At 38.6% G+C, this 13,634-nt stretch overlaps 1 protein-coding gene across 1 annotated transcript in view; it reads right to left on the minus strand.

Moving 5' to 3' along the window:
* Window positions 1–490: 490 nt before the first annotated feature.
* LOC136875677 (ATP-dependent RNA helicase DDX54) overlaps window positions 491–13,634 on the minus strand; it is a 110,018-nt gene continuing 96,874 nt past the window's right edge. The window contains exons 11-13 of the mRNA XM_067149234.2: window positions 10,594–10,732; window positions 806–959; window positions 491–726 (exon numbers count right to left, since the gene is read on the minus strand). Coding sequence (XP_067005335.2) covers window positions 554–726; window positions 806–959; window positions 10,594–10,732 — 466 coding nt within the window. The 3' untranslated portion in view covers window positions 491–553. The remainder of the gene's footprint in view (window positions 727–805; window positions 960–10,593; window positions 10,733–13,634) is intronic.

Here is a 13,634-nt window from a genome sequence, read left to right on the forward strand (position 1 = left end):
TCCTTTCGTGAGATACAGTTTCTTGAAAAACTGTGTGATTGAGGATTTAGCGTTGATGGGACTGAAATTTCTGGAAGGTTGATCTGGGAAAAGTTTCTTCGAGGAACGGATAATGAGGGATTTTTACAATGTGATTTAATTAGGATGCTCTCGGGACCACGTAATTTGAATGAATAATACGGGAAAACATTTCCGGGAATGTATAATCGAGGCTTTACTGTACTGCCAGAAACTTAAGAATGGCAGGAGGGCAGGTTTGTGGTTGAAATGGTACAAGCAGCTTGCCTCCATTAGGGGTGTGCCTGAAAAGAGCTGCACCACCTCAGGACAAGGACACAAATTTACTTTACTTGCAAAAGAAGAAAATCCCCACATGGCTTAAATTCATCAACAAGAGCAACAATTTGACATAGTCAGGCAGGCATAGATAAACAACAAACGATTGTGCGAATATATCCAGTAGTATTAAGGAAATTAAATTTAACTAACATACAACCAAAAGACATAATTTATTTACACAATAATTAATCAGTTATAAAACAGATATATTTGATTATGATCTTCTTTTAGACTTTGATTTCTTTTTTCTACCATATTTCTGTTTCTTCTTTTCCATTTCTTTTCTTGCCTTTAGAATTTGTTCTGGCCTTTTAAGTTCTGACTTAGTTTTCAGACGAACTTTTTCATTGTGTCGGAACCAATGAGTATTTGGATGTCGATGAGAAGCTGTAATAAACAAACACAGTATTAAACAATTTTAATTACAATAGAGAAAAGCATAACCAAAAGAAAGAGGTGCACTTACTAATTTTCTGGTTTTTGCTCTCATCACCACTATCATCCTCACTCTCATTTTCATCCACTTTAGTCTTTTCCTTCCATTGAGCGTATCGATTACTCTTGTAAGTGGCTGGAATCCAAGCTCCAGACTCTGTGCGGATTTTTCCAACTTTTGAATCCTGAACAAAAATCACACCGGTTAAAACAATGCAGACTGAAATTATATAACAAACATGATGTTAAGTACTACCATCTCATAATTCTAATTATGCAGCTAGTATTTTAAATTACAGTACACACAATCAAAGACCAAGCAAAATAAACACACTTTTTTCAATACAACCTCACACAATACATCATGAGCCTTAAACTCCTAATGTACATGAGGTAGATATAATGGCATCCTTTCCAATTAACTATAAATACAATACAGTGCTTCTAAGTTAAATTAAAAATTGTGTTTCTGTGTTTCTTTTCATACTTTTCATACTTAAGCTGCTCATAAAATCAACACTGCATAGATTTAAAGAGTATATAAAGATTTTCCATTCTGAATTACAACATTTAATTAATGGATACACTGATAGTATACAGTACTGCGAAGTACGATTTTTAAGTAAGTACGATTTTTAAATATGTCCGCTGCAGTGCTTCAGTCGTCGTTCAGTGCACGCACGCTCAATACGTACACCTGTTCATATTTCTGCTTGTGCATACTGAAAATGCCCCAGACTACAAACGGTCTTGCCGAATGCAAAGTATGCGCTGTGATTAGTTTTCTACGTGAAAAAGACGTGAAAGCCGTTGCAATACATTGGTAGATTAGATAAGTGCATGGAGAACACACTACGAGTGAAGGAATGGTAAAAAAATGGTTTAGAGCATTTAAAGAAAGCCGTACTAATGTCCAAGACGAGAAGCACAGTGCTCAAACATCCATCATTACTGAAAACTTGGTGCAGAAAGTTGATGCAATGATTCAACAAAACAGACTTTTTACGATTTTGTTGCCTGAAATTTCAAGGAGCATTCTTTATGAAATAGTGGCATGATGTATAGATTATCGAAAGTTGTGCTCATGCTGAGTACCGAGGATGCTAATGGAGGTGAACAAAACCAAGCACATAGGCAGTGCTTTGACTTCCCTTGAGTGGTACAGTAAAGAAGGTGATGCTTTCCTAAGCCAAACTGTCACCAGCGACAAAACATGGGTAATCAAAACAGCAATCCATGAAATGGAGGCACTCAACCTCACCCAAGAAAGTGAAGTGCAAGCAAACATTTTCAGCTCACAAATTCATGTGCGCTGTGTTTTGGATAGCCAAGGTGTGTTGCTCGTGGAGTTTTTTTCACCGGGGTGGCACAATAAATGCCAAGACTTATTGTGAGACCTTACGTGAATGCCGTCGTGCAATCCAAAACAAACGGGATGGCATGCTCACAAGGGGGATTTTTTTGCTTCATGAAAATGTGCGACCTCACACGGCTAATCAAACCTGAGACCTCATTGCTTCATTTGGTTGGGAACAATTTGATCATCCTCCATATAACCCTGACCTAGCGCCTACCACTTGTTCCTTCTTTGAAAAAGCATTTAGGAGGTTAGGATCATGATGATGACGACAATGACTTAAAAATGGCTATATTGCAGTGGCTGGCACATCAGGTGGCAGATTTATACGAGGTGGAATTCAGAAGCTGGTTTCAGAATATGATAAGTGCCATAATATGCTTGAAACTTACGTCGAGAAGTAGTTTAAGGTACATGCTTACATGTAAAAAAAAATTAAAAATGGCAATACTTATTTCTATATTAAAACTGTACTTACTTAAAAAACATACCTCGTACCTTCATTCTTTGCAAGGCAACAAAAGATGTTCATAATTAGAACAGAGGAATGGAGAAACAGACTGATAAAATAGAATATTAGTTACACCATGGTATCAAAACAAGTTTAGTTGGTTAATATATACATTAAAACCTGTCTACACTGGAATTACTAGGGACGAGAGAATATTTCAGTTTTAGAAGGGGGTTCCATTTTATGCAAGTTTAACCAATATTTTAAGCTTACTATGTTCCTATTCAATCCATGTATCAAAAAATTGGATTAAAAGAATTTTCTTTGAAACAAAAAAATGTTTACACTGCATGTATGTAGTGTACTACTGTATGTTTTATTTTAACATCTTTCTCCATCTTCTTCCTTTCTCTTAAGTGTATCACAGACCCATGTTTTATTAAACTGAAATAACACTATGACAAGATTTCATGGACTGCTTCTGATTTCCATTTGCTTCCATGAGCTAAACTTTTTCATTAAGTTTTATGTTTTTTCCCTACCATATTTACTACCAGACTGAGGAATAAGACGTACAGCTCACTTGTGGTACAGAAGAAGCATGATTACACTGGTAGAAAAACAGGGCAACTGAGTTGAAAGTGCATTCCAGTGCACTTAAGGGGGAGATAAGCGCTCAAGATATGGGCAGGAGGTGATGAGTTCAACAAGTTGAACCAATCACATTATTGGCTTCAACAAATGTTCTATGCTCCTAAACTGATTGCAGAAGAACAACAGAAGAAATGAATTGCACGTTGTCCTTGCTTGCTGTTTCTATCGTACGTGTTACATGGAACATTATCTTGACGGGAGTTCAGTATTATTCAGAGATTATTCCCTCGCGGAACCGGAAATAGCTGTCCGTTTCCACGTTGGAAGGTTTCGTTTTAGGCTGCATAAAGTGCCATATACTTTCATGGGACCACAGAAGAAGTCTGTTTAAGGCAGGCAGGTTCCGTTTTTTTTTTTTTTTTTTCAGGGTCCAGTTTATAAGGGTTTTACTGTATGTGTAGGGGCGGAGGGGTATATACATCATGGTAGTATATACGGAAGACATTTTCAGGAATCCCCAAGGATGATTTATTAATTTCTACACAACCACCAGAACCCTTCATTCTTTATTAGGTAAGATGATGTCAGAAACACATACACTTTTTCAGTTACAATACAAATTTGTCATACATATTCAAGAAACCAATAATATACTGTAATGTCTAAGAACATTTAGTATTAGAAGAGCAAAGAATGATTCTGTAGATGGCCGCATATCCGTGTGTCCCCCTCAGGGGCTCTCATCTAGGGAATGTGGGTGATGACCATTTCCCCTAGCTGAATCCATCAGTGCTTCCACTTGTGCAGTTTTGTCACTTTTATCCATCCTATAAGACCTCCCTTGACGAACTCTTGTTTTCTTTTGATACCAAAGGTAATAGGTTTGTGAGGTCAAAGGTATTTTTCATTTTCAAGACCTTTGTGGTCTTTTCCTTTCTTTTATCGATACCTCCGTTCTTAAAAGGGTCAGACCTCTTGAAATGTTTTCCTCTGCTTAGTGGTTAGAGAAGATGGTTGCCCAGCTGGACTAATACAATAATTAACACCACTACCACTACTTATGTTTTACAATGGGGTGGTTGGAAGAATGGAGGAAGTGAAGGACACAAGTAGGAAAACGGTGGCTCTTCTCTACCACTGAAGTTTGTACCAACAACTTCTTTAACATACACACTTCTTCTTCATGTGTGTGTCAGAGAGCTTTATTAAACTAGAGACAAGAAACTTAATGATATGGAAATCTTGGGTCTATTAGAGGCAGGATGATATGATAACCAACCCTTCAACACTGCTCAATGAGCACTCTTTATTCTCAATCATAACATGATATGTTACTATGAAGTTTCCACAGTCATATCAGAAACGCTAAATAACACATTTATCAGCTTTTGTTGTTTGAGTCATCATTTCACAGATTGGTTTGATGGGGTGCTCCATGTCACCCTATCCTCTGCTAACCTTTTCATTTCAACATAACTACTACATCCTACAACTGCTGTAACCTGCTTGTCATATTCATACCTTTGTCTACACCTACTGTTCTTACTGCGTATGCTTCCCTCAAAAACCAACTGTACAAGTCCTGGCTGTCTCTCTCTATTCTTCTTGTCAAATGCAGCCAAATATATCCCCTCTCACCAATTCGATTCAATATCTCGTCATTCCATCTTCCCATCTCACCTTCGGCATTCTTTTGTAACACCACATTTTAAAAGCTTCTATTCTCTTTCTTTCTGAGCTACCTATAGTCTAGCTTTCACTTCCATACAATGCCACATTCCAGATGAAAGTTTTCAAAAACATATTTTTAATTATGCAATGTGAAGAAAACAAGGTGAAACTCTTTACATTTTGCAGAGAACTTTGCTCTTGTTTCTGTAGAAATCTTCCTTGTGAACAGCTGAGATTTTCTTCTGAAGAAGCAGAGCAAAGTTCTGTATGAAACGTAAAGAGTTTCACCTTGTTTTCTTGACACGGCTTAAGCCAAAAGGCCATACCATGTCTACAAGTACGGGCCGTGAAAGCATCAATGTTAACATCTTTCTAAATGCTATATCAATGTTCGAGGTGAGTAAATATCTTTTCTTAAGAAAGGCCTTCCTTGCTTGTGCTAGTCTGCATTTTATGTCCTCCTAACTTCTACCATCGTTAGTTATTTACTACCCAAGTAACAATACTCATCTACTTCCATTAAAATTTCATTTCCTAATCTAAAACTTCCTGCATCACCTGACTTTGTTCGACTGCACTCCATTACTTATATTTTGGACTTTATTTTTTTTTTTTTTTTTCAGTTCAGAGACCGGAACTCGTGGAGAAGCCTCGCTCACCGACCCATCGCTTAAGATGGAACGACGTGGGATATGTATGTACTCCTTCCCTGAGATTCTGTCCATACCATTCAATAATTTCTCCAGAGCGTTTACAGAGTTAGATAAACTAACAGTATTATCAGCAAATCTCAGGGTTTTGATTTCCTCTCCTTGGATTGTAAATACCTTTCCAAATTCCTCTTTGATTTCCTTTAACGCCTGTTCTATGTAAACACTGAAAAGGAGAGGGGACAAATTGCAGCCTTACCTCACTCCTTTCTGGATTGCTGCTTCTTTTTCAAAGCCCTCGATTCTTATCACTGCAGACTGATTTTTGTACAAATTATAGATAATTCTCTTTTCTGAGTATATAAGCCTGATCACCAGCAGAATCTCAAATACAGTAGAACCTCCATAATTCGAAATCGGTTAATTCAAAATCCCGCCTAATTCGAAGAAGCTCTCGTTCCCGGAAATATGAGATACAGTTTCGCATGTTATTTAAATTGTTTAATTCGAAATACGGATAATTCATAATTCGAAGTACAATGTCGGCCCCATTACCGAAATTCAGACTTTTAATTCAAAACTGCCTTTACATTTTAAAACAATAGTATGTTACAGAGTAATTTCAACTCGAAATTTATCCGCTCCGCGGCATAATAGAACGCGCGTTCTGAAACGTGGAAAGATAGCTTTCCGCACTTACACTCACTTCGGTGGGTCTACAGTGCGCTTCATGATTGCTAAGTTGAATGAAACCGGAATTCTTTTGTATTCAACCTCTTAAGGAACGCCGTAATATCACGCAACAGGCAGTGTGAGGAAAAACAGAATCCGCGAACATTGGTGATGCCGGCAGTTGACGAAAAAAACGTGGCTCATATAATAAATTCGTAGGCACAGAACAATATTGTCATTGCCGGTGAAACGGCACTGCTTTATTTTAATTTGAGTCCAAATGGTCTTATGGTTTTAAAGGAGAAAGTGCCAGCCGGAGAATCGTACAAGGGTGGGAGATGGTGGTCATAGGAGTGCGTTGGAATGCACTCGGAAGCGAGAAACTTTATCCCCTCGTCATAGGAAAGTTCGATAAACCACAATGTTTTAAGGGCGTCGAGCACTTTCCATGCCAGTACAAAGCATCTAAAATTGCAAACAGTACAGAAATCCAAAAAATAATGCATTTGCACAGGGGAACCAGTATAAATTTATCCTTGTCTTTGAACTGTGTGATTTTCTTTTCTTTTGTTGCATGAGGTTATGTTTGTCAGTGATTTATCCAAGTGCATTATTTGAACATTGTAAATGCACCTTGTTAGATTCATTTCGGAATGTTTTTTCCATGGCATTTGAAAGGTTTAAACTGTGAATCGAGGTGACTGCATGTATTAATGGGTCTTATAATACTTTGTGACGCGGCAAGTGTTTACATTTCTGAAGTACGAGAGAAGTGCCATGGCGGGAAATTGTACAAGGATAGAGTCATAGGGAAGTTCAATTTTAAGGGCATCGGGTACTTTCTGTGTAAATACAAGGCATCTAAAATGCATACAGTATAGTAATCCAATTAATAAAGCACTTGCTCATGGGAGCCAGCATAGATTTCTCCTCGTCTTTGAATCGTGCTTTTTTTCATTCTTTCGTTACATGAGGTTATGTTTGCCAGTGAGATATCCGAGTGCATTATTTGAATACTGTAAATGCACATTCTTGGATACATTTTGGAAATAGTTCTTTTTTCATGGCATTTGAAAGGTATAACTGTAAATCAAGGTTAACTGCATGCAGAAACAGGCCTTAGAATATTTTGTAACGCAGCAAGGGTTGGTACTTCTGAATTGCGAATTGGCGGTTAATTCGAAATCATGTAATTCGAAGTCCGATTTTTTAGTCCCAACGGCTTCGAATTAACGAGGTTTTACTGTACCTTGGTCCAATCAGCATTATCAAATGCCTTTTCTAGATCTACGAATGCCATGTATGTGGGCTTGTATTTCTTAATTCAGTCCTCTAAGATCAGACACAAAGTCAGGATTGCTTCACGTGTTCCTACATTTCTTCGGAAGCCAAACTGATCTTCTCCCAACTCAGTTTCAACTTGTCTTTCCATTCTTCTGTAAATAATACATGTTAAAATTTTGTAGGCATGGGATACTAAACTAATGGTGCAGCAGTTTTCCCACTTGTCCGTACCGGCTTTCTTGGGAATAGATACAACAATATTCTGCCAAAAATCAGATGACACTTCTCCTGTATCATACATCTTATACACTAAATGAAATAACCTTGCCATGCAGGTTTCTGCTAAGGCAGTCAGTAATTCTGAGGGTATGTCATCAATTCTTGGTGCCTTGTTCCTACTTGGGACTCTTAAAGCTCTGTCAAATTCTTTTTTTTTTCTTCTCGCTATTTGCTTCATGTTGCATCGACACAGATAGGTCTTATGGTGACGATTGGACAGGAAAGGCCTAGGAGTGGGAAGGAAGCGGCCGTGGCCTTAATTAAGGCACAGCCCCAGCATTTGCCTGGTGTGAAAATGAGAAACCACGGAAAACCATCTTCATGGTTGCCGACAGTGGGGTTCGAACCCACTATCTCCCGGATGCAAGCTCACAGGTGCGTGACCCTAACCGCACAGCCAACTCGCCCGGTCTGTCAAATTCTGACCTCAAAATTAGGTCTCTCATGTCATCACCATCAACAGCCTGTTCTTGTTCCAGAACCCTAGCACCTACTTCTTTCTTTATTTACCTGTATTCTTTTCTGCCCTCCTCATTTTTTGCATTCTTGTACTTTTGTCATGCGTCATCAGGTCTAGTATCTCCTGAGTTATCCATTGATTCTTAGTTGATATTTCCTTTCTTCCTAACTTTTCTTCAGCAGCCTTACTGATATTCTTCACGACTGTCCATTCTTCCTCACTGTGTTTTTTCAGCCTTTTCATTTAGTTCCTGTGCAACGTATTCCTTGAAACAATCTCTCACACTCTTTTCTTTCAGCTTGTCTAAATTCCAACTCCTTGCATTTCTTTCTTCAATTTCTTCAACTTCAGATGGCATTTCATAACTAACAAGTTGTGGTCAGAGTCCACGTCTGCTCCTGGGAAAATCTTAAATCCAACACCTGGTTTCTGAATCTCTGCCGAACCATAATCAAGTATATTTGATACCTTTCAGTGTCTCCAGGTCTCATCCATGAATATAGCCATCGTTTGTGGTGTCTGAACCAAACATTATCAAGGACTAAATTATGATCGGTGCAGAATTCAAACAGCCAACCTCTTCTTTCATTCCTTTGCCCCTTTATCTTCCTTGGCCTACCACTGCATTCCAGTCTCCCATCACAACTAGATTGTAGTCACCTTTTACATATTGTATTAAATCCCTTCATATATTCTTTTAATTTCTTCATCATCCCCTGAACTAGTAGACATATACCTGCACTACTGTGGTGGGCATTGGCTTGGTGTCTGTCTTAACAATAATCCTTTCACTAGGCCGGTTGCAGTAGCTTACCCGCTACCTATTTTCTTATTCATTATAAAACCAACTCTTGCACTTCCCCTCCCGTTTGATTTTGTATTGATAATTCTGTAGTTGCCTGACCAAAAATTCTGCTCTTCCTGCCAACGTACTTCACTTATAACAACTACATCTAATTTTGGTCTATCCATTTCCCTCTTCAGATTCTCTAACCTACCACAACAATTCAAAGTTCTAACATTCCATGCTCTGACTCGCAAAATCTCAGTATCTACTGTATCTTCTGGATGATTGCCCCCCTCTTGTGTAGTCTCCACCCAGAAATCCAAGTGGAGGACTATTTTATCTCCAGAATATTTTAGCCAGGAGGAAGCCATTATCATTACATCATTCATACAGAGGGAGGGAGCTGCATGTCCTCAGGAGTTAGTTACGGCTATAATTTCCTGCTGCTTTCGGCCATGTAGCAGTATCAACACAGGTAATCCATGTTAAGTATTATTACAAGACCATATCAGTTAATCATCCAGACTGTTGCCCTTGCAACTTTCGAAAGGCTGCTACTCTCCTTCCGATGAACCATTTGTTAGTCTGGTCTCTCGACAGATCTCCATCTGATGTGGTTGCACCTACGGCTTGGCTACCTGCTTCACTGGGACACGCAAGGTCACATCGTTCACAGGAGAGGAGTTATCAGCTACTGCCTTTTTAATGACAGAGTAGTCTTTGTGAAGAACTTAACACCTTGTGAAAAACATTATGCAGGTTTACGAACTAATCTCCAAAACATTAGATGATAAGATTGTCACATTTAATTGTTAGGTAAAAAAGACAAAACATTATTTCACATAGAAAGGTTACAATGATTTAAGGCGACACTACTCCCTGCCACGAGAAACTATGCATTACTAGCACCTCAAAAGATATAATGGGTACTTTTGTCTTGGTTTGTAGTAATGTAAGAGGACAGTGACCACTGTAATTCTACAATGAATAGAATACTGGTAACTTTAAATCAGGAGTCTCCAAATTATTGCACCCTGAGGGCCACATTTCAAGCTATGAGTCTCAGTGGGGCCGGATCAAGACAATTTATCAGAAATAAAAGACTGCAAAGAAGTATTATACAATATTTTCAGAGTAAAGTTTATAACTCAAGTACATTTCACGGAGAGGTATGAAACTTGCTTTTTAACCCTAGAAATAGCAATGTTCAATCGTGTGATGGCAAGCATATTTAGCAGCATTTTCTTGTCTAAATAAAATACAAAATATACGTTTCTTCTTTCCTAGCCGTATATGTACCCATAAAATGGGAACTCCCGAGCTCACTCAGGGTCGGCTCGGAGAGAGAGTATGCCCGACGTTCTTTTACCAGATTTAATGGCACTTCATATTTTAGAATTACCAGTGTAATTGTTCATATTTAGCATTTGTAATCAATGGTTGCTATGTTATATTATTAAATGTTTTTGACTGGTCGTCTTACATCCGTGTGACCGAAATCAGTACCTATGAAGCCCATTAACCAAAGATATCCTGATGCAGTCAAATTTAAAATAACCACTATTTCTCAAATGCCAAATTAACCCAAAACAATTATTAATGAACTAAACTCACCTTGTTTACAGCAACCATCTTCTTCTTCTTTCGGTCCCAGCGCATGAGCTGCTTGTTTAGTTTCAGCATCTCCTCTGAGTCCCCAGTTAGGTCAAGTTGTGCTTTTGAAGCCTCAGACTGAAAGCTGTTCACTGAAAGTCTGCAACATAATTCATAAATTAATTACAATTTCAAAATACACATTACTTCACAGATATCAAATTAAATCACAAATGAATCCTACAGTAATTTGACAATGGTCTCTTGTATAGTCACAAGATATATGAGTGTAAACATGAAGACCGTTGAGGAGGAGCAGGACCAGGAGGAGGAAGAAAAGAAATAGCATTTATATGTTTAAAAAAATTTAAAAAAAGTTAAATGGGTATTAATAAGCTAGGCAGCCAAGGTTTTAACATTTGATCTCTGGAATTATACCTTCCCTAGTCGACTACTTCACCAAATCACAACTAGTCTATTAAAATCGGATGGCACTTCTCCTGTATCATATCTTACACACTAAAGAGAATAACCTTCACATGCTGGTTTCTCCTAAGGCAGTCAGTAATTCTGAGGGTATATCACCAATTCCAGAGGCCTTGTTCCTTTTTAGGTCTCTCAAAGCTCCGTTGAATTCTGATCTTGAAACTGGGTGTCCCATGTCATCAGCATTAACAGCTTCTACTTGTTCCAGAACTTTATCATCTACCTCTTTCCCTTGATACAACTGTTTGATATACTCCTGCTATCTCTCTGCCTTGTCTTCCTTCCCTAGGAGCTCTTAATATTCATACACCTAGTTTTCCTTTCTCCAAAGGTTTCCTTGATTTTTCTGTATGGAGCATCTACCTTTCCTAGGACCATACAACCTTCAACATCCTTGCACTTGTCTTTCAGCCATTCTACCTTAGCTGTCCTGCACTTTCTATCTACTTCATTCTTTATTCGCCTGTATTATTTTCTGCCCTCCTCATTTTTTGCATTCTTGTAGTTTCATCGCTCGTCAATCAGGTCCAGTATCTCTTGAGTTATCCATTGTTCCTTAGTTGATCTTTCCTTTCTTCCTAACTTTTCTTCAGCAGCCTTACTGACCTCACTCCTCATAACTGTCCATTCTTCCTCTACTATGTTTCCTTCAGCATTTTCATTAAGTCCTTGTGTTACATGTTCCTTGAAACAACCTCTCACACTCTTTTCTTTCAACTTATCTAGATCCCATCTTCTTGCATTCCTTCCTTCCTTCAACTTCAGATGACATTTCATGATACCACATTGCTTCTGGGAAAGTTTTCTGTTTCTGAATCTCTGCCTAATCATAATTAAGTCTATTTGATAACATTCCTGTATCTCCAGGTCTTGTCCACGTGTACAGCCGTCGTTTGTGGTGTTTGTACCAAGTATTAGCAAGGAGTAAATTACAACTGGTGTAGAATTGAACTAGCAAACTTCCTCTTTCATTCCTTCGTTCCAGTCTGAATTCTCCTACGGCATTACCTTATCTTCCTTGGCTTATCACTACACTCAAGTCTCCCATCACGATTCTTGCTTCCTTTAACATATTGTATTGAAAGTTCTTTCTCTTCATATATTCTTTTGATTTCTTCATCATATGCTGAACTAGTAGGCATACAGACAAGATGTCCACATTGTAATTGGTAACTTTGACAGCCAAAACAACGTCTGGGGATATGAACATGAGAATGAAGATGGAGAGGCTGTGCTGGAATGGGCTGAGACCCACCAGATGCTACTGTTACACGATGTTAAACTACCTCCTTTTAACAGAGGACGTTGGCAACGAGGTTATAACCCTGATCTAATCTTTGTTAGCGAAAGAATTGCTCAGCAGTGTATAAAGAACATCGGCACCCCTATACCACACACACAGCACGGGCCCATCATGTGTCAGGTACTTGCTGCGGTACACCCCATGAGCATACCTTTCCGCAGGCAATATAATTTTAAGAAAGCAGACTGGAACAAGTTCACTGCATATCTGGAAGATGCTGTATCTGATATAGGTATTTCTATGACTGACTACAACCTGTTTGTAGATGCAGTGAACAAGAGCTCCAGACAGTCAATTCCCAGAGGTTGTCGAATGAATTATGTTCCTGGTCTTAATCAACATTCCTCAGCTCTGCTGGCTGAATACATTGATCTATTTGAGACAAATCCCTTTGGCGAACAGACTTTGCAGAAACGTCTAGAGCTGACAACAATGTTAGCAGAAGATAAACAAAATCGTTGGATATCTACCCTTGAAGAGCTGGACATGTCCAAAAGTAGTCAGAAAGCCTGGTGTCTCTTAAAGAGGATTAATAATCACTTCACAAAAGCCCCTGTACACGTCAATTTGTCCCCAGATGCCATTGCACATCAACTTTTGCTCAATGGAAAAATAGGGGGTTATATGAATAGAGTTGAAATAGAACTCCAAATAGACAAGGAGTCCAGCGACCTCACTAATAATATCATCCTAGAGGAACTAGAGAAAGCCATAAAGAAATCAAAAAATGGCAAGGCTACAGGTCTGAATGATATGAGAGTGGAACAAATAAAACATTTTGGTTCCTGAGCAAGGAAGTGGGTTGTTGATTTTCTAAACAATTGCCTGCAGAGTAAACAGATACCTAAGGTGTGGAGGAAGTCTCGAGTGATGGCTATTTTGAAACCAGGTAAGGATCCATTAGATCCTAAGAGCTACAGGCAAATATCATTACTTTGTCACCTACATACGATATTTGAGAGGATCCTACTTGAGCGCCTCACATCTAAAGTAGATCAATATCTTATTCCAGAATAGGTGAGCTTTAGATCCGGAAGGAACTGCACTTCACAGGTGCTCAATTTAACTCAGCACATAGAGAATGGGATTGAAAGATGTAAAATCACAGGAGTGGTATTCGTGGACCTTACAGCAGCGTATGACACAGTGCATCATAGAACTTTGATCACCACGCTCTATAACTTCATCAGAGATTATGGTCTCACGAAGGTAGTTGAAACTCTCCTGCAGAATCGCCGGTTCTTTGTTGAGTTTCAAGGAAAGTACAGTAGGT

The sequence above is a fragment of the Anabrus simplex genome, chromosome 1 (genome assembly GCF_040414725.1).
Source record: "Anabrus simplex isolate iqAnaSimp1 chromosome 1, ASM4041472v1, whole genome shotgun sequence".
NCBI classification, from domain to species: domain Eukaryota; kingdom Metazoa; phylum Arthropoda; class Insecta; order Orthoptera; family Tettigoniidae; genus Anabrus; species Anabrus simplex.